The sequence below is a fragment of the Schistocerca americana genome, chromosome 6 (genome assembly GCF_021461395.2).
Source record: "Schistocerca americana isolate TAMUIC-IGC-003095 chromosome 6, iqSchAmer2.1, whole genome shotgun sequence".
NCBI classification, from domain to species: Eukaryota; Metazoa; Arthropoda; class Insecta; order Orthoptera; family Acrididae; genus Schistocerca; species Schistocerca americana.
In genome coordinates this window covers 259,980,466-260,007,106 of record NC_060124.1, presented here as the reverse complement: position 1 = coordinate 260,007,106, position 26,641 = coordinate 259,980,466, and the positions used below count along the sequence as shown (strand labels likewise).

The window sequence follows — 26,641 nt, the reverse complement described above, 5'->3', positions numbered from 1 at the left end:
TTCTATGTGGGCATGACAATCAACAAGATGTCTGTCCGCACGAATGGCCATCGACAAACTGTTGCCAAAAAACAAGTGGACCACCTGGCTGCTGAGCATGCTGCCAAACATTACATCCTTCACTTCAACGACTGCTTAACAGCATGTGCCACGTGGATCCTTCCCACCAACTCCACTTTTCTGAATTGCACAGGTGGAATATAGCCTATGTTGCCGTAACTCTCCTGGCCTCAAGCTTTGTTAGTTGTCGTCCTCACCCATCCAGCCTCCCTGTTCCCATTCCAGCACTATACAGCCTGCATTCCAACATCACACCCAGTCTTTTTACTTCTCTCCCTCCCATTCCCCACCTCTCCCCTTTCCTCTGTCTAACCTCCCACAGCACATAGCTGGCCTACCCTCTCTCCACCACATCCCTGCACACTCCCCAGCAGCACTGCACTGTCCGAAACCCCTACCCTTCCATCCCTACCCTTCCCCACCCCAGCCTTCTCCTTGCCTCCACCCATCATGCACTTGTGCTGCTGCTCGCAGTGTGGCTACAGTTTCCTGAGACTGCAGTCGTGTGTGTGTGTGTGTGTGTGTGTGTGTGTGTGTGTGTGTTGGGCTGAAAGCTTTATTTGTGATGGTCTTTTTGTTGTGCCTATCTGTGACTCAGCATCTCTGCTATATGGTGAGTGGCAATTTTCCTTTTCATAATATTGTTAATGGCTTACTTCTTGAGATATCAAGAGGTTGTAATTGTGAAGTAAGTCCTCGCAGAATAACAGCTAGCTCTGTATTCCAGTGTCTCAGTTTCTCTCTCTCACAGAATTTTTCAAATGACTACTAAGCTGATCTAGCACAAGAAGAGAAGTCTTCGTCAATAAGCGCCATTGCTTTTCTCCCACACTTTGTTAATCCTCTATTTCATGCCAGACTCGTTCATCCAGCCCATGTTTTGTAAGTGAACAATAACACCAGGCAGTGTTTCAGAAGGTATTACCGTTGTTTTGTTCATGAAAATGATCATTGGATTAAGTTTAGTACCACTAATGTGGCATGAAAGGGGAACAGTGTAGTGCATTTGTTCATGTCCACTTGTTTTTATAGTTCCAGTTTTAGCACCTTTCGTGGCAGCAGTTGTGTTGCTTTGCACATCAAATGTCAGAGAAGTTTCGTCTGTATTCGCTATTTGGTTTAGTTCAACACTGGTTTTCTTTCGATGTTGAATAATAAAGTGATGGAAAGATAATATTTTCTCTTCATACTCGTGTGGCATTTTCTGAGATATTTTGGTTTTGGTTTACATGCTAATTCCATGATACTCCATAAACCTGTAGCACCAACTAACTCCACCCTTAAAAGTCTGTTAAGTTCCACTGTAGTGCTATCATATGAGCATGTATTTGAATCATTTTTGTATTAAATCCATTCCCATTTTGTGGTGTCCTTGAATCCATTTCAATGTGTCATCTTCTAGTTTTAGCCATTTTGCTTTCAGTCCTCTATTTGCACATTTAGTCTTCCTCATTTTTTTTTCAGTTCTTCTTTACTAGCCCGCCAATCACAAATGGTTATTCTGTTGGTGGAGGGCTGAAATGCCGCTCAGCTGCTCTGGTTCCATGGTCTTCTGCATAAGCTATTACTTTCAATTTGTGGCCCACATCATATGGATACCTTTTGGTTTTTTTCCATTGTGAAACTAGTGACAAACAAAAATATTATACTGTTGCTGATTACACAAATCACTTTCAATTCAAGTTCACTGGCACCGTAGACTGCAGTGATGCATCATAGGCTAGGCAGTGTTCTGGGTCTGTGATGGCATGAGGGGTGGTAGGCAATGTTAACAAGCTTGTGAACCCCACAACCTGTGTTCATCGCATCGGTGCACTGCTTCTGCCAGTTGAATCCAGTGTTGCCAGACAGAGATAAGTTTGCTGCAGCATTGAATATATGGCCATTTTTAAGACTGATGGGAATTTTAAATCAAACATGGTACTTTTTTATATAAATTTTAAGTATAAGACACCTGAATTTTGGAGGCAATTTATTGAAGAAAAAAGTGCACCTTATAGTCCTTAAAATATGAAATTAGATTCATTTCCCTTTACATACTGAAATGATCTTTCAATATCCTCATATACTTTCTCTATCTCTTCATCTTCAGCTTATGACTTCGGCATGTATACATGTACTATCATTCTCGGTATTGGTTTGCTGTTGATCCCCATGAGAACAACCCTATCACTGAACTGTTCACAGTAATTCCCTCTCTGCCCTACTTCGCTATTCATAACAAATCCTACTCCACTTACATCATTTTCTGCTGCTGTTGATATTACCCTATACTGGCCAGAAATCCTCGACTTCTTTCCATTTCATTTCACTAACACTCATTGTATGTAGAATGAGCCTTTTCATTTCTCTTTTCATATTTTATAGCTTCCCTACCATGTTGAAGCTTCTGACATTCCATGCCCCACTTATAGAATGTTACCCTTTCATTGGTTAAGGAATGAGAAAGCCACATTGAACACAGCCTGTCAAGTAAGACTATCTTTGTTGTAGCTGTTAGTAGTGTGGCAACATATTATTCCTGATAATCATTCCTAATATGTGAATGAATCTGTTTTTCTTATTCCTTTTTAAACCCTAAATCAACTAACCATCATTTACAGTTGGAAATTAGGTGCCAAAAAATGGATTGCTTCTATTAAATTATAATCTTTTCCTCGGCATAACATATAGAAAGCTGGGACACCTTACTTTCAAACTGCCATTATTATATTTAAGAGTTTTCTTAATGTGACAGGCAACTCCAGTCACATGCAGTAGCTACTCAGCATGCAGAGCAGCTGACTAGTGGGTGTTGTGCAATTAATTCTGGAATGCTTATTGCTCGGTTACTACAATCGTAGTTTTCACTGATTGATCACACCTCTAACCAGTCATGTCATGTCATCCCAGAGCACTTCTTTTTCCAAGTTTTGGATTCTTCATTCTTCCCTTGCCAGATGCAGACAGCAATATCCACATTGGTTACTGCTGGGGCTGTGTGTGCTGCTAGTTTGCAGATAGTTGTATAGCTCGGGGATCCTACCAAGTATCCAGTCTCTTCCCAAGACCTTGGCAAGACTAGCTCCCATCTGCCAAGAGCCATTATTGCATTGAGAGTATCCCTATGTATCTTATACACATTAATACATTTTCGTATGGTAAGTTCAAAAGGAAACCATCCTTGACACAGATCCTTCGAACTAAATATGTGTAGTTGTACACATCTCCATACACTTCAGATGAAGTCTACTATAATTTTAAAGTGTTATGAGGTTCCCGATCATCTCATTGGATAAAAAAGTGCACTTAATTGCCACATGCTAGAAGAAAATATGTGAGGTCTGCCAGAGCGCTTCCCGTTGTTAAGTTATAATGCCCATAGCTGATGGCCTGATGTGTACTGTTGTACTCCCACATTTTAGAATTTCAGTTAGATTATAAAAGCTTGGGGTATGGTTTTGTGAAATTTTTGATACAATTTGCTGTTACAGAATATGCATTTAACAGTGTTTCGAACAAAATAATTTTAAAATTTATACCAACTTATAAATACAGGAAAAATGCTCTGCTTCTAATTTTCATTTTGTGATTATGATTATTTTATCAGGGTTTGCATTTTAATGAGGTGGTTGTTGTTGTTGTTGTTGTTGTGGTCTTCAGTCCTGAGACTGGTTTGATGCAACTCACCATGCTACTCTATCCTGTGCAAGCTTTTTCATCTCCCAGTACTTACTGCAACCTACATCCTTCTGAATCTGCATAGTGTATTCATCTCTTGGTCTCCCTCTACGATTTTTACCCTCCACGCTGCCCTCCAATGCTAGATTTGTGATCCCTTGGTGCCTCAGCACAAGTCCTACCAATCGGTCCCTTCTTCTTGTCAAGTTGTGCCACAAACTCCTCTTCTCCCCAATTCTATTCAGTACCTCCTCATTAGTTATGTGATCTACCATCTAATCTTCTTCTTTCTTCTGTAGCACCACATTTCCAAAGCTTCTATTCTCTTCTTGTCCAAACTATTTATCGTCCATGTTTCACTTCCATACATGGCTACACTCCATACAAATACTTTCTGAAATGACTTCCTGACACTTAAATCTATACTCGATGTTAACAAATTTCTCTTCTTCAGAAAGGCTTTCCTCGCCATTGCCAGTCTACATTTTATATCCTCTCCACTTCGACCATCATCAGTTATTTTGCTCCCCAAATAGCAAAACTCCTTTACTACTTTAAGTGTCTCATTTCCCAATCAAATTCCCTCAGCTTCACCCGACTTAATTCGACCACATTCCATTATCCTCATTTCGCTTTTGTTGATGTTCATCTTATATCCTCCTTTCAAGACACTGTCCATTCCGCTCAACTGCTCTTCCAAGTCCTTTGCTGTCTCTGACAGAATTACAATGTCATCGGCGAACCTCAAAGTTTTTACTTCTTCTCCATGGATTTTAATTCCTACTCCAAATTTTTCTTTTGTTTCCTTTACTGCTTGCTCAATATACAGATTTAATAACATCGGGGAGAGGCTACAACCCTGTCTCATTCCCTTCCCAACCCCTGCTTCCCTTTCATGCCCCTCGACTATTATAACTGCCATCTGCTTTCTGTACAAATTGCAAACAGCCTTTCGCTTCCTGTATTTTACCCCTGCCACCTTCAGAATCTGAAAGAGAGTATTCCACTCAACATTGTCAGAAGCTTTCTCTAAGTCTACAAATGCTGGAAACGTAGGTTTGCCTTTCCTTAATCTTTCTTCTAAGATAAGTCGTAAGGTCAGTATTGCCTCACGTGTTCCAATATTTCTACGGAATCCAAACTGATCTTCCCCAAGGTTGGCTTCTACTAGTTTTTCCATTCATCTGTAAAGAATTTGCGTTAGTATTTGGCAGCTGTGACTTATTAAACTGATAGTTCGGTAATTTTCACATCTGTCAACACCTGCTTTCTTTGGGATTGGAGTTGTTATATTCTTCTTGAAGTCTGAGGGTATTTCGCCTGTTTCATACATCTTGCTCACCAGATGGTAGAGTTTTGTCAGGACTGGCTCTCCCAAGGCCGTCAGTAGTTCTAATGGAATGTTGTCTACTCCCGGGGCCTTGTTTCGACTCAGGTCTTTCAGTAATGAGGTACTCTGTAGTAATGATAAGGCGTGGAAACTGGTAAGACTGGTTATGGATTGCATTTGATCATATGCTCTGATTTCTAAAGAATTTTTCTGCTGGCATAGAAAAAACAGCCTTTCTATTCTTCGTAAGGGTACATGAGATGGAGTTGATACGTGATATACTGTGGCAGATTTACGTACAAATCATCCTATACAGCAGCAAAGGAGTATCAGGAGAACAGACAGTGTCCAGTTCATTTTTCCCTTCTGCCTTTGAGAAAGATGGTCACATATTACTTAAGGAATTAGTTATGCCATAGCTAATCAGTTATTTGGTAATGATTAATGATGATTCTCCTCGATTTTGAGATATGAAGGAAGAAAAGGGTTGAACATCCCATTTGGTTTGTGAAAATTTTACGTAGTAATTATTTTTGGTTAATGATGACACCAAGAAATGAGGTAATGCAACCACACACTTGCAGACAGCTGATGGTAGGCCCACAAAACATTTGCCAGAGAATTGTGCAACTTTCAAGCAAAAAACCTTTTTATAGTACTAGTAAAAACTTCCTGTTGTACTCCCAGGCTAATGCTACCAACCATACGGATGTGTGCCACAGAATGCGAGAATACAGGTTTGCTAGTTATACCTTCCTCAGGAGTTTAATAGAAACAGTTTGGCATCAGCACAAACACCTCAAATTGTTTTCAATTGAACCTCCAGCATCCACCACAATACCGTGTGACACCAGCCTCACAAGTAGTGGTGTGTGTATCAAAGCAGTAGTGCTGCAATTGTGGGCACCATCTCTCTTCTGCAAAATCAAGTGCCTACTGGACACCACGCCAATATTCTTATGCCATGCATTTATTTAGGATGCTGCCTGGCCATTCGACAGCCACTGCACACTCTGGTCTTAATTTGGCCACACTTAGCAACCCATCAGTTGGAGTTCACAATCAACTCTCACTCATGTTCTGGGCTTATGTTCGCCATGCTAGGTAGCTTATCAGTCAGAGTTCATGCCTGAGCCCTCGTCTCGCTGGACCTTGTGTCAACCATTCTTGAGCTGTTGCTTTGCTTGTTTTTGCCTCATTTGTCCTTGTACTGCTGCCTCGCTGGATTTTACCTCAATCATTCTCGAGCTACTGCCTCACCGGATTTTGCCTCAACTATCCTCAAGCTGGCTCACTTTACCTTGCCTCATTTTTCCTTGAGCTACTGCCTTGCTGGACCTTGCCTCATCCATCCTTGAGTTGCCGCATTGCTGGACCCTGCCTCATCTGTCCTCGAGCTGTCTCTCACATCCCCCTCTGTGCCAACTACCTTCGGCCACTACTCCATGGATTCCAACCTACGCTATCAGGAGCATCCAACCCTGGGTTTGCCTCTTCCATGCAGATGCCACACTGTATTAGGTGGGTTGGAATGACTTGGGGGAAGAGACCAAACAGTGATGTTATCGGTCTCATTGAATTAGGGAAGGATGGGGAAGGAAGTCGGCCATGCCCTGTCAAAGGAACCATCCCAGCATTTGCCTGAAGCGATTTAGGGAAATCATGGAAAACCTAATTCGGGATGGCAGGATGCGGGATTGAACCACATCCTCCTGAATGTGAGTCCAGTATGCTAACCACTGCGCCACCTCACTCGGTGTGTTCGAAATGGCTCTGCCACCTCATCCATAAGCGAACCACAAATGTGATGTGTTACCATCAATACAGGTGTTTACCACAGGCTGCTGCGGTTCAGATCTACTAATTACATTGCCCTCAGGAGATCTATGGAAACAGTCCATCATCAGTGCAAACATGCCAAGTTGTTTTCAACTGAACCTCCAGCAGCTGCCACAATAACATGTGCCCCAGCCTCACCAGTAGCAGTGCATGTATTGCAGTAACAGCACTGCAACTGTGGGCATCACTTTTCTTCTATGAAACTGCATCTGCTGAATGCCGAGCCAGAGTTCTTCTGCTGGGTGGGTATTCAGGGCACCTACAGCCACTGCGCAGTCCTATCTTAGGCTTAGCAACCCATCAGTTGGGATTCATGGCTCTGAGCACTATGGGTCAGTTGGGATTCATTCTCAGCTCTCGCTCGTGCTCCGGGCTTATGCCAGCCGCACTCAACAACTGACCGATTGAAGTTCATTCTTAATCTCTTGCCTCATCAGACTTCACCTCAGCCATCCTCAAGTTGCTACTTCCCTAAACCTCATCTCAACAATCCTTGAGTTGCTGCTGGTGCTTCTCTAGAGCCCATCTCAACTTTCATTGAGTTGCTGCTTCTCTGGACCTCGTCTAAGTGATCCTTGAGCTATGTTTCACTGAACCTTGGCTAAAACATCCTCAAGCTCACACTTCGCTGGATTGTATCTCAACTATCCTCGAGTTTACATCACACTGGACATCGTCTCACCTGTCCTTGAGCCCACACCTCGCTGGACCATGTCTTCAGCTGTCCGCAAGCTCACTGTCTCGCTGGATTTCATCAGTGATAAGACTTCCAGTTAAAAACATTCTAGTGGAACATCAGTGTTGTCTTTCAGTTGAACCAGGTAATGTGGACTCACTTCCCAAGAAACTGTATTGTTGTATTATGATTATTCCTGACTACATTCTGTTGTAGCATACTGCTCCCCTCAGTTGCAAATACAAAACTTCCTTATCTGTCTGTTTTTTGCCTGCTATTACTACAATAATACAGTTTTGTCAATTTTGTCAGAATTAATACACATTTTACCTCAGACATTGAAAATCCTTTGTTTTGCCCTGTCAGTCCTTGCGATACTTCTGTCATTCTCTGTCTCACTCCTCACATTGTTTTCCACCTCCCAGCTGCTATAATCCTTTCCTCCTCCCTCCTCCCTTCCTCCATATACACCTATCTGCTAGACAACTGCTTATCAAGGAGTGGTGCCCCCCGTAGAATACTTCCTCTCCCAGCTAACTGTATTTTTTTAATGTGCAGTTCTTTAAGTATCAGGAAGCGTAACATTGCTCTGATGCTCTGTTTTAATAAGTTAGTTGGGGTAATTTAGAGTTCATTCTGTCAATTTTAACCAGTATACCAATATGCAGTTCATGACTGTTTCCTTATTCTTATTCTTAAGAGTTCCAAAACTCACCTTGCTCCACAGAAACTTTGCTATGTTTTTACAAAACTTGCATTTCTGTTAGCAAATAGCACACTTTCTTTGATAACTTGTAGATCTATATAGTTTAAATTATGAAATTGCTCTGCCATCATGTAAAAGTTTAAAGTTTTCTTGAAGCTTCATGATTTTTTTATAGAATCATAAATTTCTAATACAATAAATTTATAATATAATATAATATTAAATGTATATAGCATATACATCCAACTATTTATATGAGTTTGCAGATAATGAAATTCTTATGTTGATCACAAAATATACTTATTTTACATCTTCTCTATGCCGCTTGGCATTTTACCATTTCCCATTGTCAAAGGAACAGAACACCATTGTTATAAAGTATTGAATCCAACTTGCTATAACTAAGCATAAGTGCACCTGCGCTTAGTAAACGCAAGTTGAGAATGATTCTTTGTATCATTAGTGTTCTGTTCCGTTGACAGTGATGAAATGCCAAAATGCACAAGGGAGAAAGAAAATGAATACTTTGTGGTCGAGATGAGAGTTTCATGATAAGTGTAGAACATGACTGCCATGTGCCATGAAACTTTATATATAATTTTTTTTTTTTTTTACAGATTTGCTCAGTTGGCTGCGAACATTCTCATACGCAGAAATGTGCAAGTGTATTTGTTCTCACAAATATGTCCAACACCATTTGTTCCATTTGCCATTCTGCATTTCAAATGTGCTGCTGGAATCATGGTAACTGCATCACATAACCCTAAGGATGACAATGGATACAAAGTATATTGGAGCAATGGTGCACAGGTAATATACAATTATTTTCTTTTTAAGACTCTCTCTCTCTCTCTCTGTCTCTGTATATATCGACCTTCCCCAAAATTTTATTGCAGCAAGGTGCTTTCATCTTTGCTATGCTATTATTGACAGATATTACAAAAGAAGTTAATTTATTAGTTTCAAGTGAAAATTGAAATAATAAATAATTAATGATAGATTGTAATATTCATCAAAGATTGACCTCTGGAGCTCTTTGTTATAATCACGGATTGTCAGAATTTAGCTATTTTATAGATAATATTTTGTGATTTATTTGATATAAATGAGTCTTAAGCAAAGTGCTGAAAAGTATTATTGTAGATTTATTTTAATGTGCCTCATAATTCATATAACCTGTTGCATTACCGCTAATACAGTAGTGTAGGATATCTATCACACAATTTCGATATTATGCACCCATAACCCTCACTACATATTAGACTTGGATAAGTACTGCTATCACTTTTTGTCTTAAGAGTCTAACTTAACCCTCCTTTTGTTTCACTCATCATGAGAACAAAGATGTTATAATGTAATGATTACATACCCTTGATTTAAACACATATGAATGTTTCTCGTAGATGATACTGAATTTTTTAAAAGGGTATTGATGCATTTCAGAAAGGAAGGCAAAATTCAGCTGAAAGAGAGGAAACAAGCAAGATAACAATGTTTTTTATTGCATCACTGCGTAACACTTAAAACGATGGTTGTATCTAATTGCTAAAAGTTCCTGAATAAATTTCTGTAAAATCAAATATAGTACTACAGCTAAGACTTTTAATTGTGAGAAGTAATTGCAATAGAAACTTAATTTACGGAGAACTATTCTTTAACCTGATCATTTAGAAAATGTATCTGTCTAGTCTCTTTTTTGCTGTTGGACTTAATGGCTGCAGCTATGCTAACAGAATCTTTGCTGAAAGGAAGCTCTGTGACAGCGAGCTACAGAAAGGCCGGTAGCCATGTGGCAGCCAAAGAGGGCAAATATTGAAAAGAAGCAACGCAACATCAATTTATGCAGTTAGTTTTTGGGTATATTGCTGAATGTTATTAACAAAATGTGAAATCACCGTTTTTTGGATCCAGCTATTTTCTTCAACACGTAATCGTCATTCGTTGGTATAATGCAAAGAGATAGCATTGAAAAATGTGGTTGTTGTTTATATTGAATTTGGTGCACTGTAGATCATACATTGATGCATAGAACATGTGGCTAATATGTCAAAATTGTTTTTAAATCTTGAAGGAGATCTACATCTCTCTCCAATTTAGAGTTAATGAATGTCATTTCATTATTGCTTAAAGCTGTTTGAGCGTACAATTTTGAAACCTAATTCACTGATGGATGTAGGTATCTCTTTTTGAGTGCAGCTTATCATTTCAGTTCTGCCACAGTGAAAGTTGTGCTGTAAGTTGTTTTCATTTTGTTTAGAAGTCAGAGACAGGCTCTCACATATCCAGCAGCTTGTTTCTTTGCCAGACATTTCATCTTGTTGTTTACAGTATGAACATTTTGTTCATGAAATAATATTTAGTATCAGTACCAAATAAAAATTTTGACCCATGTTATTTTTAGTTGAAATGACGTATTGCAGTGCAACAGAAAAAGATAAACTGAAAATGGCTATTGCATGGCCAAAACCAGTAATTCTATTCAAAAAACTGTGCAATCAAGACAGTTAAATAAAAGTTAAGTAAGAGAAATGTAGGGCTCAGTCAACTGTTTACTTCCAATTGTTCTCTGAGTAAAAATATATTAAATATCTGGGGGAAATGAGCTGCTATGCCTGCTGCAATTCTAACAGAGACCTGTAATTCAGAGCATTGTTAATAATGAACAACTAAAAATAATAATTACAGGTAGATATTTATTCTGCACTTGAATGTTCTGTGAAATCTGGAAATAATTCAAAGGGAATACTGCACCATTCTGAATCTGTCTTCTTATCCATTTATGCTTTGGTACTTATTCCCCTTGAGTAAGGAGGCATGTCTCAGTCTACTTTCTTAATATTTCCGTATTGATTGAGATGGCACAGTCTACAGGCTTTAGACTAAATATCTGAACTTAAAATATTAGGCTCATTAAATAGAGATGGTGGCCGTGCTTGCTGATAGCAGTCCGTTTCATATGCTACCATACTTTGTGTTGGAGTGTAAGAAGTTCCAGAGGCCCATAACTCTGCAGTTGTTTCTGCATATTTAATACGAGCAATGCTACTGGCAAGTGAAAGCTATCCACAGCATTGCAGACTGTACACTCTGTGTGAGCTGCCATATTTAACATGTTTGCTCTAGACTCACAGCTGATCATCAGAAGTTTTCAGATGATTTCCCCTTGAGATACACTAATTTTGTGAGAGTCCACCTATAGGACGTTTTGTTCCTCCCTCCCTTGATGTTGGGTGGGCCATAGATAATTACAGGAAGTGTAAATGTTCACACTGAATACAAGAATTTATTTGTTTTGTAAATATGGCTTCCTATTATCTATGGAATAATTTCATTATTACCAAATACATATTTTTGAATTTACCTTTGTAGCTGTTTACAACAGGAATTTGTATGAAAACTTTCATCATTTGATTTCTTAAGTATCCTGCAGGTTCTGATAGATCTTGTTAGCAAATATATATATAGTGTTTCATTAGTTACAGAAAAAAAATACAAAAATCACCCATTATTTATAGTTGTGCTCACGTATCTCAAGTGAAATGCAGTGCTGCAAATTGTAATTATATTTTGTACTACATAATTGATTGTAGGCCTGGAAAATAGGGAAGAGAGATCTGTTTTCCTCACCTCTTAATGTCTAGTACTTTCTGTAACTTTATTCAGAAGACAGTGTTAGAGAATGTGATGAAAGCACAAAAAATGATTAGGATACAATGTACCTTTTATGACCTGTGTTGTGTTTTTGTTAAATATACAATACAGCTCATAAAAGGTATAGTGTATTGTGTATCTTGTGTATATGAGTGCTTATAAATGTAACTGCCCAATAATTTAGCTACTTGAAAAGAGTAAAAATGTTGTTTCATTTCAGATCATATCTCCTCATGACAAGAACATACAGAAGCATATTTTAAATAATCTTTGCCCCTGGGAAAATTCTTGGGACACATCAATATTACAAAGTAGTCCTCTCATGAAAGACCCTCTACGAGAAGTGTGGGATGCATACTATAGCAGAATTCAAGATGACATATTGTTTGCAAATTTAAATGCTAACACATCAGTTAAATTTACGTATACACCACTGCATGGTGTTGGATATCCGTATATGTTACAGGCTTTTAACACAGCCAATTTTAAGGTAATGTATTAATGGGCAAAAATACTGACATCTAATTTCATGTACTTCATATATATATATATATATATATATATATATATATATATATATATATATACACACACACACACACACATACAATATAATAGAGGGAAACATTCCACGCGGGAAAAATGTATATAAAAACAAAGATGATGTGACTTACCATACGAAAGCGCTGGCAGGTCGATAGAAACACAAACAGACACATACATACACACAAAATTCAAGCTTTCGCAACAAACTGTTGCCTCATCAGGAAAGAGGGAAGGAGAGGGAAAGACGAAAGGAAGTGGGTTTTAAGGGAGAGGGTAAGGAGTCATTCCAATCCCGGGAGCGGAAAGACTTACCTTAGGGGGAAAAAAGGACGGGTATACACTCACGCGCGCGCGCGCACACACACACACACACACACACACACACACACACACACACACACACATATACAGACACAAGCAGACATATTTAAAGACAAAGAGTTTGGGCAGAGATGTCAGTCGAGGTGGAAGTGCAGAGGCAAAGATGAGGTTGAATGACAGGTGAGGTATGAGTGGCGGCAACTTGAAATTAGCGGAGATTGAGGCCTGGTGGGTAACGGGAAGAGAGGATATATTGAAGAGGAAGTTCCCATCTCCGGAGTTCGGATAGGTTGGTGTTGGTGGGAAGTATCCAGATAACCCGGACGGTGTAACACTGTGCCAAGATGTGCTGGCCGTGCACCAAGGCATGTTTAGCCACAGGGTGATCCTCATTACCAACAAACACTGTCTGCCTGTGTCCATTCATGCGAGTGGACAGTTTGTTGCTGGTCATTCCCACATAGAATGCATCACAGTGTAGGCAGATCAGTTGGTAAATCACGTGGGTGCTTTCACATGTGGCTCTGTCTTTGATCGTGTACACCTTCCGGGTTACAGGACTGTAGTAGGTGGTGGTGGGAGGGTTCATGGGACAGGTTTTACACCGGGGGCAGTTACAGGGATAGGAGCCAGAGGGTAGGGAAGGTGGTTTGGGGATTTCATAGGGATGAGCTAACAGGTTACGAAGATTAGGTGGACGGCGGAAAGACACTCTTGGTGGAGTGGGGAGGATTTCATGAAGGATGGATCTCATTTCAGGGCAGGATTTGAGGAAGTCGCATCCCTGCTGGAGAGCCACATTCAGAGTCTGGTCCAGTCCCGGAAAGTATCCTGTCACAAGTGGGGCACTTTTGTGGTTCTTCTGTGGGGGATTCTGGGTTTGAGGGGATGAAGAAGTGGCTCTGGTTATTTGCTTCTGTACCAGGTCGGGAGGGTAGTTGCGGGATGCAAAACCTGTTGTCAGGTTGTTGGTGTAATGGTTCAGGGATTCCGGACTGGAGCAGATTCGTTTGCCACGAAGACCTAGGCTGTAGGGAAGGGACCGTTTGATGTGGAATGGGTGGCAGCTGTCATAATGGAGGTACTGTTGCTTGTTGGTGGGTTTGATGTGGACGGACGTGTGAAGCTGGCCATTGGACAGGTGGAGGTCAACGTCAAGGAAAGTGGCATGGGATTTGGAGTGGGACCAGGTGAATCTGATGGAACCAAAGGAGTTGAGGTTGGAGAGGAAATTCTGGAGTTCTTCTTCACTGTGAGTCCAGATCATGAAGATGTCATCAATAAATCTGTACCAAACTTTGGGTTGGCAGGCCTGGGTAACCAAGAAGGCTTCCTCTAAGCGACCCATGAATAGGTTGGCGTACGAGGGGGCAATCCTGGTACCCATGGCCGTTCCCTTTAATTGTTGGTATGTCTGGCCTTCGAAAGTGAAGTTGTGGGTCAGGATGAAGCTGGCTAAGGTAATGAGGAAAGAGGTGTTAGGTAGGGTGGCAGGTGATCTGTGTGAAAGGAAGTGCTCCATCGCAGCGAGGCCCTGGACGTGTGGAATATTTGTGTATAAGGAAGTGGCATCAATGGTTGCAAGGATGGTTTCCGGGGGTAACAGAATGGGTAAGGATTCCAGGCGTTCGAGAAAGTGGTTGGTGTCTTTGATGAAGGATGGGAGACTGCATGTAATGGGTTGAAGGCGTTGATCTACGTAGGCAGAGATACGTTCTGTGGGGGCTTGGTAACCAGCTACAATGGGGCGGCTGGGATGATTGGGTTTGTGGATCTTAGGAAGAAGGTAGAAGGTAGGGGTGCGGGGTGTCGGTGGGGTCAGGAGGTTGATGGAGTCAGGTGAAAGGTTTTGCAGGGGGCCTAAGGTTCTGAGGATTCCTTGAAGCTCCGCCTGGACATCGGGAATGGGGTTACCTTGGCAAACTTTGTATGTGGTGTTGTCTGAAAGCTGACGCAGCCCCTCAGCCACATACTCCCGACGATCAAGTACCACGGTCGTGGAACCCTTGTCCGCTAGAAGAATGACAATGGATCGGTCAGCCTTCAGATCACGGATAGCCTGGGCTTCAGCAGTGGTGATGTTGGGAGTAGGATTAAGGTTTTTTAAGAAGGATTGAGATGCAAGGCTGGAAGTCAGAAATTCCTGGAAGGTTTGGAGAGGGTGATTTTGAGGAAGAGGAGGTGGGTCCCGCTGCGACGGAGGACGGAACTGTTCCAGGCAGGGTTCAATTTGGATGGTGTCTTGGGGAGTTGGATCATTAGGAGTAGGATTAGGATCATTTTTCTTCGTGGCAAAGTGATATTTCCAGCAGAGAGTACGAGTGTAGGACAATAAATCTTTGACGAGGGCTGTTTGGTTGAATCTGGGAGTGGGGCTGAAGGTGAGGCCTTTGGATAGGACAGAGGTTTCGGATTGGGAGAGAGGTTTGGAGGAAAGGTTAACTACTGAATTAGGGTGTTGTGGTGCCAGATTGTGTTGATTGGAATTTTGAGGTTTTGGAGGGAGTAGAGCTGGAAGTGGGAGATTGAGTAGATGGGAGAGACTGGGTTTGTGTGCAAGGAGAGGAGGTTGAGGTTTGCTGGAAAGCAACGTTGTGAAGGGTGAGTGAGTTGCCTTTCCGGAGGTGGGAAACCAGGAGATTGGATAGTTTTTTGAGGTGGAGGGTGGCATGCTGTTCTAATTTACGGTTGGCCTGTAGTAGGATGCTCTGAACAGCCGGTGTGGATGTGGGAGAGGAAAGATTAAGGACTTTTATTAAGGATAGGAGTTGATGGGTGTGTTCATTGGCTGAGTTGATGTGTAGGTGAAGGATTAGGTGGGTGAGGGCAATGGATTGTTCAGTTTGGAACTGGTATAGGGACTGATGGAAAGAAGGGTTGCAGCCAGAGATGGGAACTTTAAGTGTGAGGCCTTTGGGGGTACTGCCAAATGTCAGACAAGCCTGAGAAAATAGAATATGGGAGCGTAATCTGGCTAGGGCGAAGGCATGTTTGCGGAGAGAATGTAAATAAAACTTAATGGGGTCGTTGTGGGGGTGTTGCGAGGGTGACATGGTATTAGAAGGTGGAAAGTGTAACATGAGGAAATGAAAATACCGCAACTACCCTCCCGACCCGGTACAGAAGCAAATGACCAGAGCCACTTCCTCATCCCCTCAAACCCAGAATCCCCCACGGAAGAACCACTAAAGTGCCCCACTTGTGACAGGATACTTTCCGGGACTGGACCAGACTCTAAATGTGGCTCTCCAGCAGGGATACGACTTCCTCAAATCCTGCCCTGAAATGAGATCCATCCTTCATGAAATCCTCCCCACTCCACCAAGAGTGTCTTTCCGCCGTCCACCTAACCTTCGTAACCTGTTAGTTCACCCCCAAGGAAATCCCCAAACCACCTTCCCTACCCTCTGGCTCCTATCCCTGTAACCGCCCCCGGTGTAAAACCTGTCCCATGCACCCTCCTACCACCACCTACTCCAGTCCTGTAACCCGGAAGGTGTACACGATCAAAGGAAGAGCCACATGTGAAAGCACCCACGTGATTTACCAACTGACCTGCCTACACTGTGATGCATTCTACGTGGAATTAACCAGCAACAAACTGTCCACCCGCATGAATGGACACAGGCAGACAGTGTTTGTTGGTAATGAGGATCACCCTGTGGCTAAACATGCCTTGGTGCACGGCCAGCACATCTTGGCACAGTGTTACACCGACCGGGTTATCTGGATGCTTCCCACCAACACCAACCTATCCGAACTCCGGAGATGGGAACTTGCTCTTCAATATATCCTCTCTTCCCGTTACCCACCAGGCCTCAATCTCCGCTAATTTCAAGTTGCCGCCACTCATACCTCACCTGTCATTCAACATCATATTTGCCTCTGCACTTCCGCCTCGACTGACATCTCTGCCCAAACTCTTTGTCTTTAAATGTGTCTGCTTGTGTCTGTATATGTGTGGATGGATATGTGTGTGTGTGTGTGTGTGTGTGTGTGTGTGTGTGCGCGCGCGCGTGAGTGTATACCCGTCCTTTTTTCCCCCTAAGGTAAGTCTTTCCACTCCCGGGATTGGAATGACTCCTTACCCTCTCCCTTAAAACCCACTTCCTTTCGTCTTTCCCTCTCCTTCCCTCTTTCCTGATGAGGCAACAGTTTGTTGCGAAAGCTTGAATTTTGTGTGTATGTATGTGTCTGTTTGTGTTTCTATCGACCTGCCAGTGCTTAGCCTACAGCATCTTTTGTGTTTATTTATCATTTAAAATGTGATTAAAGAGCAAATCAGATTGCCCATTCATAACATACATCTAAATTGTGTGTGTGTGTGTGTGTGTGTGTGTGTGTGTGTGTTGACTTTATGAGCACTCTACAGTTAGGTTATCTGTGCCCTGACACCTATTTGCATATTCCCACAGTGACAGCTAGCCTTAATTTTCACATTCACACTTTTACAATTGCCAGCAGTGTTTGATTGTTCTCTTTTCAGTTACGTAGGTCAATTTACATAGTGTTGTGTAAATTGTTCAGCTTATATTGTTTATCAATTTACTTGGTGAAAAGATTGCCATAATGTATCTATCAAGTAAAATGCAAAAAGGTCTGCTGTTTCTCAATAGCTATGTGCACCATGGTTGTATTACTGATAAACACTCAGCTGCACGAGAGCTTGTTAGTCGTGAATTTGAAAATTTTCCCGGCGAATTGACTGTTCAAACAAATTTCGGGCTTGCAGCCGGTCGTCGTTCAATACTTTGCACGATATTTCAACTGGGCACCTGCCAGTCACCTAAAGGTGAGCCATCACAGACTGGCGAAAACATCCTCCGTTCCGCAATATATAGCGTACTGTAACTATTCTGCGCGTGCGTTGAAAACTTGATAGATAGGTAAAAGTGGTTTTCCGCCCGCCATCGAAGATTGCAGACCTTGTGGGATCAGTTAAGGACAATCTGTTACTACGAAAGGCCGGAGTTTACAAGATACCATGCCAATGTGGTATGGCTTACATAGGTCAAACCACACGCACTGTGAAAGAACGCTGCACTGAACATCAACATTACACCCGCCTTTTGCAGCCAAGCAAGTCCGCTATTGCTGAACATTGTATTTCTACTGGACATTCAATGGAGTATGAGAAAACAATGATTTTGTCCACAGCAACATCTTTCTGGGACTCCATTATTAAAGAATCCGTAGAAATATGACTGGCAGAAAATCTGTTAAACCGTGACAGCGGCTACCAGCTGGACAGTGCATGGAATCCCATCATCTCTATGATTTGCTCAAATCAAAGACAACAGAGTGCGTCGACGGCTGTGGCAAACAGCAACGCAGAGGGCGACTGAGTTCCACTATTCCACCAGCGAGGGCGCTGCCGGCGGGCAGTGTGGTTCAACTATCAAGTTTTTGACGCATGCGCAGAATAGTTACAGTACGCTATATATTGCGGAACAGAGAACATTTTCGCCAGTCTGCGACGGCTCACCTGAAGATGACTGGCAGGTGCCCAGTTGAAATATCGTGCGAAGTATTGAACGACGACCGGCTGCAAGCCCGAAATTTGTTTGAACAGGTTGTTAGTCAATCCCCAACCTCATACCAAGTGATGGAAAAACTGCATCTAGTTTGTGTCACTTATAGCAAAATGTGAATGATATGGTGGTTTCTTGACTACCCTTACAATCTACAGAATGTGTGTGCAATATTTTCAGTTGCTGATAAGATATCAGGACTACTATAAATCACATTTTTTTTTTTGTATAATGCTCACTTTCTCAAGACAAGTTCTAGAGGCTCAGATGAAGAAGAGTTTATTACTCTCTATGGGTGAGTTGGGTAATGGGACCCCTAATGTAAACATTAGTAACTTTGGAGAAGGAATTAATGTTCATCATAAATTTGATAACACATTTTAAAACCAATGTGCCATAATGGTTGTATTTTAAGATGATAATAGTCCTTTGGCCATAAAGAACAATACATTCTGATAGTGCTTTCAGTATGGTTTATGAATTGCTGGGAGCTTCAGTCCAGAATTCCATAATTCGATTAAGATAGAATGATGAATTATTTACGAATAAAGGAGACAACTCGCCAAAAGGCAGATGCACTATGTCTGCGATACATACTCAAACAAAAGGTACAGAGCTTTGCTAGCTTTCGGAATACACTTCTTGACTGAGCACAGTGTAGGAAGACAGGTGTGTGCCTGTGTGTGTATGTGCACATGCTTGCGTACATGTTTTCCCAACAAGCTTGAAAAAGAAAGTGCATTCTGGAAGCTATCAAAGTGCTGTACCTTTCATTTGCATACGACCCAGTGCTTCTTCCTTTCGGTGAGTTGTCTCCTTTATTTCTAAATAATTCGTAAGGTAGAAACATAAATGTTGAAATTTGAGTGCCTCAATGGTCTTTCCAGGAAATGTTGGAATTGTTTAACGATAAACTGATAACATTCCAGGAAAGAGCAAATGCGAGATATGAATAGAAAATGCCATGGTGGAAGTCAGGCGTGAAACAGGAACCAGTCCTGAACAAAATCGTCTCCTTCATGACAACTGTTATGGAGACCATGTCAGCTCACAAGATATCCAAAATTAACAGAGCAGAACACACAGATAGATTACGTGTGTCCCGATTGTCAGTTAAGCGTCATGCTGATGTCTCTTCACATGAGGTACCTAAATGGATTTTGGTTTGTATTGAGGATTTTTTGGCAATCAGAATTAAACATTCCTTTCATTTGTTAACCTGTAATTCATTCTCTGTCAGTTCAGTCCAGTCAATATGACAATGTGTTAATTTATTTTTAATGAATGATAGTCGTCCTGGGGTGCACTGACTTGCTAGTACTGCAGGCTGCTAACCTCTCACTGTGACCATGTAGGTGTCATAAAAAAGAAAGAAAAATAAAAGAATTACATAATTAGCTCTCATCACTTGTTTCACAAGTATGATGATGCCTTTGGTTTGGTTAACAATGTGCCAATGGAATGAGAAGGAATCCTAATATATTGTACAGTGAATATACCCTTCTGCCTCCCAGTTCTCAGTATTTTACACAATATTGGTATGCTTGTAGGTGTACCACTTATGAAAGCACAAGAAACGTTTTGTGTATGACATAAATACATAGGCTTCCACGGCGGGTTTAAATCTCATTAAAATACTTCTGGGTGTACTACTGCATTGCTTATAAAATACATAAATTGCTAAAATACTAAAATAATGGACATTGTGTCATGTTGCAGCAGCCTCAAGGCATATGAAGTATTATAGCTCTCTAGTATTTTATAAGGTGATATGGCATTACACCTTGAACAATTTTAATGAGGTTGTTTATGCAGGAAATTAAACAAAAGCATTATAACTACCTGTATGTGAGTCTTACCATAATATTCTGACATTGAATGAGAAAATTGTTGTCTAGGCTGGTATTAACTGAGTGCTTGATATGGACAAGCAGTCCAGGTCAGTCTCTGTCTCTCTCTCTCTCTCTCTCTCTGTTTCTTGTTGTTATTATTTCAGTTGCTGCTGAAATGAGTTCATATATCAGCTCACAAAGTTTTGTTTTTTTGAAAGTAAGTTATTTTTAGATGCATTGAGTAATCTATACTAATATGCCTGACTTCTGTTTGTTCATTTACTGCAGCCATTTATAGTAGTTGAAGAACAGAAGGAACCTGATCCAGAATTTCCCACTGTAAAATTTCCAAACCCAGAGGAAGGAAAAAGTGCTCTGAATCTTTCTTTCACCACAGCAGAGGCTCATGGAAGTACCATTATTATTGCCAATGATCCTGATGCTGACAGAGTGGCAGTAGCTGAGAAGTCTTCTTCTGGGTAATTGTTTTAAATTGAAAGGCTTTAAATTATAAAAGTAGTTTCTGTATCTATCTTTCTGTGACTATCATCTTCCACCCTTAATGTTAATAATGTTGATTCAAGCCAAACGTAATTTATGTTATAATTATTACCATTATCTAAATGTTGGACCAGCCTTTTTAATTTGTTATTGTCCTCACTTTGAACTTTCTTTAGTCATCAATTCAAAGTTAAATTAAAGCTGAATAAGTTGTGCCACTGCTAATGCACGAGACAACTATCACATTAATGTCTTCAGACGTATGTGTGTGTGTGTGTGTGTGTGTGTGTGTGTGTGTGTGTGTGTGTAGAGGGGGGGGGGGTGGGGGGGGGTGGAGGGAGATATATACATCACCAACAGTGCCTGCCACAGGCCCCAGTCTGTTTAAGCCTAACTGAGCCGAGCTACACTTGGCCTCAGTTCTGTGTTTATTGCTACAGCTCCTTGTGTACACAATTGGTTTCCACTGAATGTTATTTAAATACTATGTTCAAGTTGTTAATGCTTCCATAGAATAAAGTTGTGTTCAGTCTACTGGTCGTGTTGTACTCATACCTAACTACAACACGATTGGTGGTGATTGTGGTCCTGTTCTCCATGCAAATTTCTACTCTGGATGATACACAGTTTGTTCTCACAATGGCTGATGGTGTTACACAGAACATTTTACATCAATAGGTAGACCAGCAAAAATCATTCACCACAGATTTGCACTACCAATCATGGGTTCTGGACAATCAAACTCAGGTACTTCAATCGTTGGCTTGTTTTTTTCTAGTCGGCATACTCCTCGGTATGTCTGTTTTGCACCCCATGGCCCCTGAAGTTCTCCCTTTTCTAAATATGATGAGTCTGTTGAGTACTGGGACACATACGAGAAACATCTGCAACAACACTTTCCAGCTTTTGGGCTTACTTTTGCCATTTTATGTCGTGCCTAGTTCCTTTCCTGGATATCACCAAGAATGTGTCAAGTCTGTGTCAACTTACCCCTTCGCAACATCTACATTTACATCTACATCTACATCTACATCTACATAGATACTCTGCAAATCACACTTAAGTGCCTGGCAGAGGGTTCATCGAACCACCTTCGCGATAATTCTCTATTATTCCAATCTTGAACAGAGCACGGAAAAAATGAACACCTGTATCTTTCCATGTGAGCTCTGATTTCCCTTGTTTTATTATTATGATTGTTTCTCCCTATGCAGGTCAGTGCCAACAAAATATTTTGCATTCGGAGGAGAAAGTTGATGATTGAAATTTTGTGAGATTCTACCTCATTGAAAAACGCCTTTGTTTTAATGATTTTCACTCCGAATCTTGTATATTGTCGGTAACACTCTCCCCCTATTTTGTGATAATACAAAATATGCTGCCCTACTGTGAACTTTCTCAATGTACTCTGTTAATTCTGTCCGGTAAAGAGCCCACACTGCACAGCTGTACTCTAAAAGAGGACAAACAAGCGTAGAGTAGGTAGTCTTTTTAATAAATCTGTTACATTTTCTACGTGTCCTGCCAACAAAACCCAGTCCTTGGTTTGCCATGCACACGACATTTTCTCTGTGTTCTTTCTAATTTATGTTGTTAATAATTGTAATTCCTTGGTATTTAGTTGAATTTATGGCCTTTAGATTTGGCTGGTTTATCTTGTAACCAAGGTTTAATGGATTCCTTTTAACATTAATGTGGATGACCTCACACTTCTCATTATTTAGGGTCAGTTGTCAATTTTTACACCATACAAATATTTTTTCTAAATCATTTTGCAGTTTTGATCTTCTGATGACTTTACTAGACAATAAATAACAGCATCATCTGCAAACAACCTAAGACAGCTGATCAGATTATCTCCTAAATCATTTCTATATATAACAGCCAGCAGAGGGCCTTTAACACTATCTTGGGAATGCCAGAAATTACTTCTGTTTTACTCGATGACTTTCCATCAGTTACTATGAATTTGACCTCTCTGACAGGAAATCACAAATCCAGTCACATAATTGAGGTTATATTCCACAAGCACACAATTTCACTACAAGCCCCTTCTACGGTATAGTGCTGAAAGCCTTCTGGAAATCTAGAAATATGGAACAACTACTTTGCCCACCCCTTATATGTGTTGCTTCAGAAACTTGCTCCTTTTGTTTGGTTTGCAGCATTTGAGTGTACCTATCTGCAACTTAAGGATAGTCTTCACTCCGTGTTGTGTCATGCAACATTTCAATCTGGTAAGCATCTAGTCCTAGCCCCGGACAGGTCCCAGTACAGCTTGGGGATGTCCCTGGCCCATCACCATTCAGATGGCTGCAAGCAACCTATTGCCTTTGCATAAAAAACAGTCAACTTGGCTCAGTAACGTTAGTGTCAGTTGGGGAAACATGCTCTTGCTGTTGTCTAGCCCTTAAAAATTTTCATGTGTTCTTGTATGGTGCATAATTTAATTTAATTATCAACCATAAGTACTTGGTTTCCCTGTTAAGCTCGCTGGTGTCCTTACTGCACAAAGCCACTCATTATCTTCAACGCTGGGCTCTGTTCTTGGTCCGGGTCAATTATGAGAGCCATTTTCATCATACATCACAGCATGCAAATGCAGATCCTCTGTCCTGGCTCTCCATGAGCCCTGACCCTTCGTTCATCCAGGATAAACTGCTTTGTTTTCAGCTGGTTATGGAGAAGGGGCACACAGTGCATGGTTTCCCCATCACCTGTTTCCATATTATCTCTGCTGTGGCGATAGATCCGGTGCTCCAGCAGGTTGTACGAATGATACGACATGGGTAGCCTGACGGTCCATCGTGCCAGGCGTCAGCCCCGCTTCATAATTTATAAGCATAGCGCCATTGCCTCTTCCTCTTGGGTGGCATTATTCTCCTATTGACAGGGTTTACTTCTTGCTTTGTGGTTCCAGCAGCTCTGTGGTGGAAGGATCTCTGCTTATTACATCGAGGTCAGTAAGGATCTCTTGCATGAAACTGGTGGCGCACTGCCATTTGCGTTGGCCGTGCGTTGATCTAGAGGTGGAACATCTTGTTGCTGTCTGCCGCAAGTGTTACACTCAGTAGGCAATGCAGAGCACTGGTTTTTTGCTACAGCTGGCCCCTATACAGCCTTGGGAAATAATCCACCTTGGCCCTTCTGGTTATTGTCAGTTGATTTTTTTTTTTTTTTTTTTTTCCTCCCTTATGTCATTTGTTGCCTGTCTGCAACAGCAGATGTGACTGTCAAAGATATTCTCCACAGCAGGCTTGCCTTGCATCCTCGTTTTGGACAATGGTCATCAGTTTGTGCTGCAAGGACTTTTGTACACACAATGGTATATGCCAAGTCACGGCACCTCCCTACTCAATGTTGACTCATGGCACGCCTCTGAAAGCATTTGCATCACAGGATGGATGCAGGACCGTCTTCATTGGGCTGTGAGCCTAGCACTTCATTCTTTGTTGGCCCTCCAGGATTCCAGCAGGCCTGATCGTGCCCACCTACCCTGGTGGTTTTAGCTTTGCTTCATCAGCATTGATGGCGGGTTTGCTTCCTGTGGGCAGTGCCAGCACCTCCCACTGCGCTGAGCAGCCACTGCTCTCAGTGGGGACAGAAGTCGGTTATCCATCACCAGAGCATCTCCTCTCCATCCTTCATTGTCGCTGCCGATGCTGGTGCCGCTTTCGTGCACTCCTAAGTCCAGATGGCTCGCGTCCCTGTGACTGGTCCTGTACAGCAGTCACCTGTGGGCAGCTGGGGTGCCCTTGTCACACTCATTTTCATCCATACACACTGGCCCTGCTGGATCGGAAACTTCTCGCGCCTGTGGCTGCTGCCCCCAGCTTCACCACAGATGTCGTGAACATATCTTCAGTCACAGCATTGTAGACAGCAGTGTCTGATTGTTCCGCCTCAAAAGGGAGGGTTAGTGTAGTATCCTGCTGGACAGAAGTTGGGCCTCAATAGCCTTCAAACAGTGTGCCTACAACTACCCAACGTGGTAGCCAGGGACAACCAGGTCTGTCGTGCATACGTAGCATTAAACCTGCAGCAACTGGCATGGGTAGCATCTTTATAGCTACATACTTGGTCCTCTGGGCCCTCAGTTGTTAAATGTGTTTGAGACGTGTAAACTACTTTCATTGCATTCATGCTAGTGTCACTCTTTGACCCAATAAATAGTGTCTCTTGTACAGCTGTGTTTTCGTGTGCTCCTAATTGGAACATTTAATTCTTCTGTGCAGTGTGTTTGGATTATCACAGCATATGCCTATAAAAAAATGTTGAGTGCTCACTATTTTAATTCTTATTGTCTGTCATATCCATAGAAAAAATACTGAGAGCTCATTATTTTAATTCTTATTGTCCGTATGGAACTACAAAATTGAACACAAACCAGACAACACTTTGTAACTGAAACTCATTTTGAAAGAGGATGTAAAGGGAAAAGGTGATGTTGGTGAGCAAGAAAGGTTCAAAAATCAAAGATTGTGATTCCATTGTGTAGATAATGTCATATACTAATATTATTTAAAGTAATTACTAATTCCTTTATGTTTCTTTAACTTTAAGGGAGTTTAGATATGCAACTAATATCTATTTATCGGTCTTTTAACTTTCATTTTTGTTTCACGTTGCTTAGAAATATACTGCAACGCACCTACCCTTATTTTCAGTTGTTGTTGACAGATTTTATTTCTTAAAAAAGAGTCTCAATCAGACCTACTCTGTTTCTGTCACATCTTCTTTTACACAGCCTATATCCCATATCTTTGCAGGGTCAGTATGTTAATTGTCAGATTTGGTAATGATAATGGTAGAAGGTGGCTTGATGTCCTTCCTGTTGTAACCCCCTCCCCCTCCCTTCAATCTCCCAGTACTGAATCTGTGTACCCCAACTGTCTGCATCTGGTGTTGTCTTGTGATAGTACAAATGTTTTCTGAGTGTTTGCAAATTGTGTGACAGAGATGGGATTTAGTACCAGTCTGGTATTCACGTAGTTGGATGTGTGAATCCACCTAAAAACCACAAACAGGCTGGCTGGCACACCAGCCCTTGTTGTTAGTCAGCCAGGTGAGTTCGATCTGTGGCCTGTGAGCCTCCCCAGAGGCAGCATGCTAATGCATGCAGCTGTGTGGGTGGGTTCTCTGTTTCTGTCACTGATGCATTATATCTTATTCAGAGGCATGGTTATCTTGAAAGCAGGCACATTGTATATCATGTTGTTCCAAAACTGCCCCATGGGTCAAGGGCACTAGCAAGTGCCAATACTTGGTTTTAGTGCACCATGTTCCCACTTTGTTCTGCCATTTGTAGTGAGCCATTTGTCCATCCCTGACCAAGAATGCTCTGCTGAGGCATACAGTTGCTAGGTTACTGCCTGACTGCCCACATGTCAGCTGTTTGCCACCTCTGCTTGTGGGCAGGCATTTGAGTTGCAACAGCCTATCATACCGTATATCAACTTGAATGCAACTAGTGTTCATTGTCTTACATGGACATGATCAGTTACAAGCTGTCCATTCATATGATTGGTAACAGCCAGCTGTTGCAAGGCAAGTTTGACCATCCATTATTGTGCTGAGAATAACAGTGGCCGTTGGACAATCTACGCTATTTGGATTCTCCTCCCAAACATGTTTCTTAGAACTACACAGTTAGCATCTGACCCTCCAATACATCCTCGAACATACAGTCTGTCTGGTGTCAATCATCACTGCTATCCTCCACTTTGTATGTACCTCTGTATCTGTTCCCACACCGCATCCTGAACCTCCTTTTCTTCCTTGCAGCATCATTATTCTACTTTCTGCTCACCCCCCTCCCACCTCCCTGCTTCACATAAGCTACATTTTTTTTGGGGGGGGGGGGGGGGATAGGTCATTCTGCTTCCCTCTATCCTGCTCCCCCTTCTCATCCCTTCAATTGCCTATCACTGTTTTTTGGAGCCTCACATACAACAACGCAGTGCTAAACAGCTGAGAGTGATTGTTCTC

The 26,641-nt window shown here is 41.7% G+C and overlaps 1 protein-coding gene across 2 annotated transcripts in view; it reads left to right on the top strand.

The window, feature by feature from the left end:
• Positions 1-26,641, top strand: part of LOC124619416 (phosphoglucomutase-2) — a 136,682-nt gene that overhangs the window by 15,794 nt on the left and 94,247 nt on the right. For both annotated transcript variants that reach the window (XM_047145778.1, XM_047145779.1), the window contains exons 4-6: positions 8,889-9,081; positions 12,143-12,412; positions 20,441-20,631. In XM_047145778.1, the coding sequence (XP_047001734.1) occupies positions 8,889-9,081; positions 12,143-12,412; positions 20,441-20,631 (654 nt within the window). The remainder of the gene's footprint in view (positions 1-8,888; positions 9,082-12,142; positions 12,413-20,440; positions 20,632-26,641) is intronic.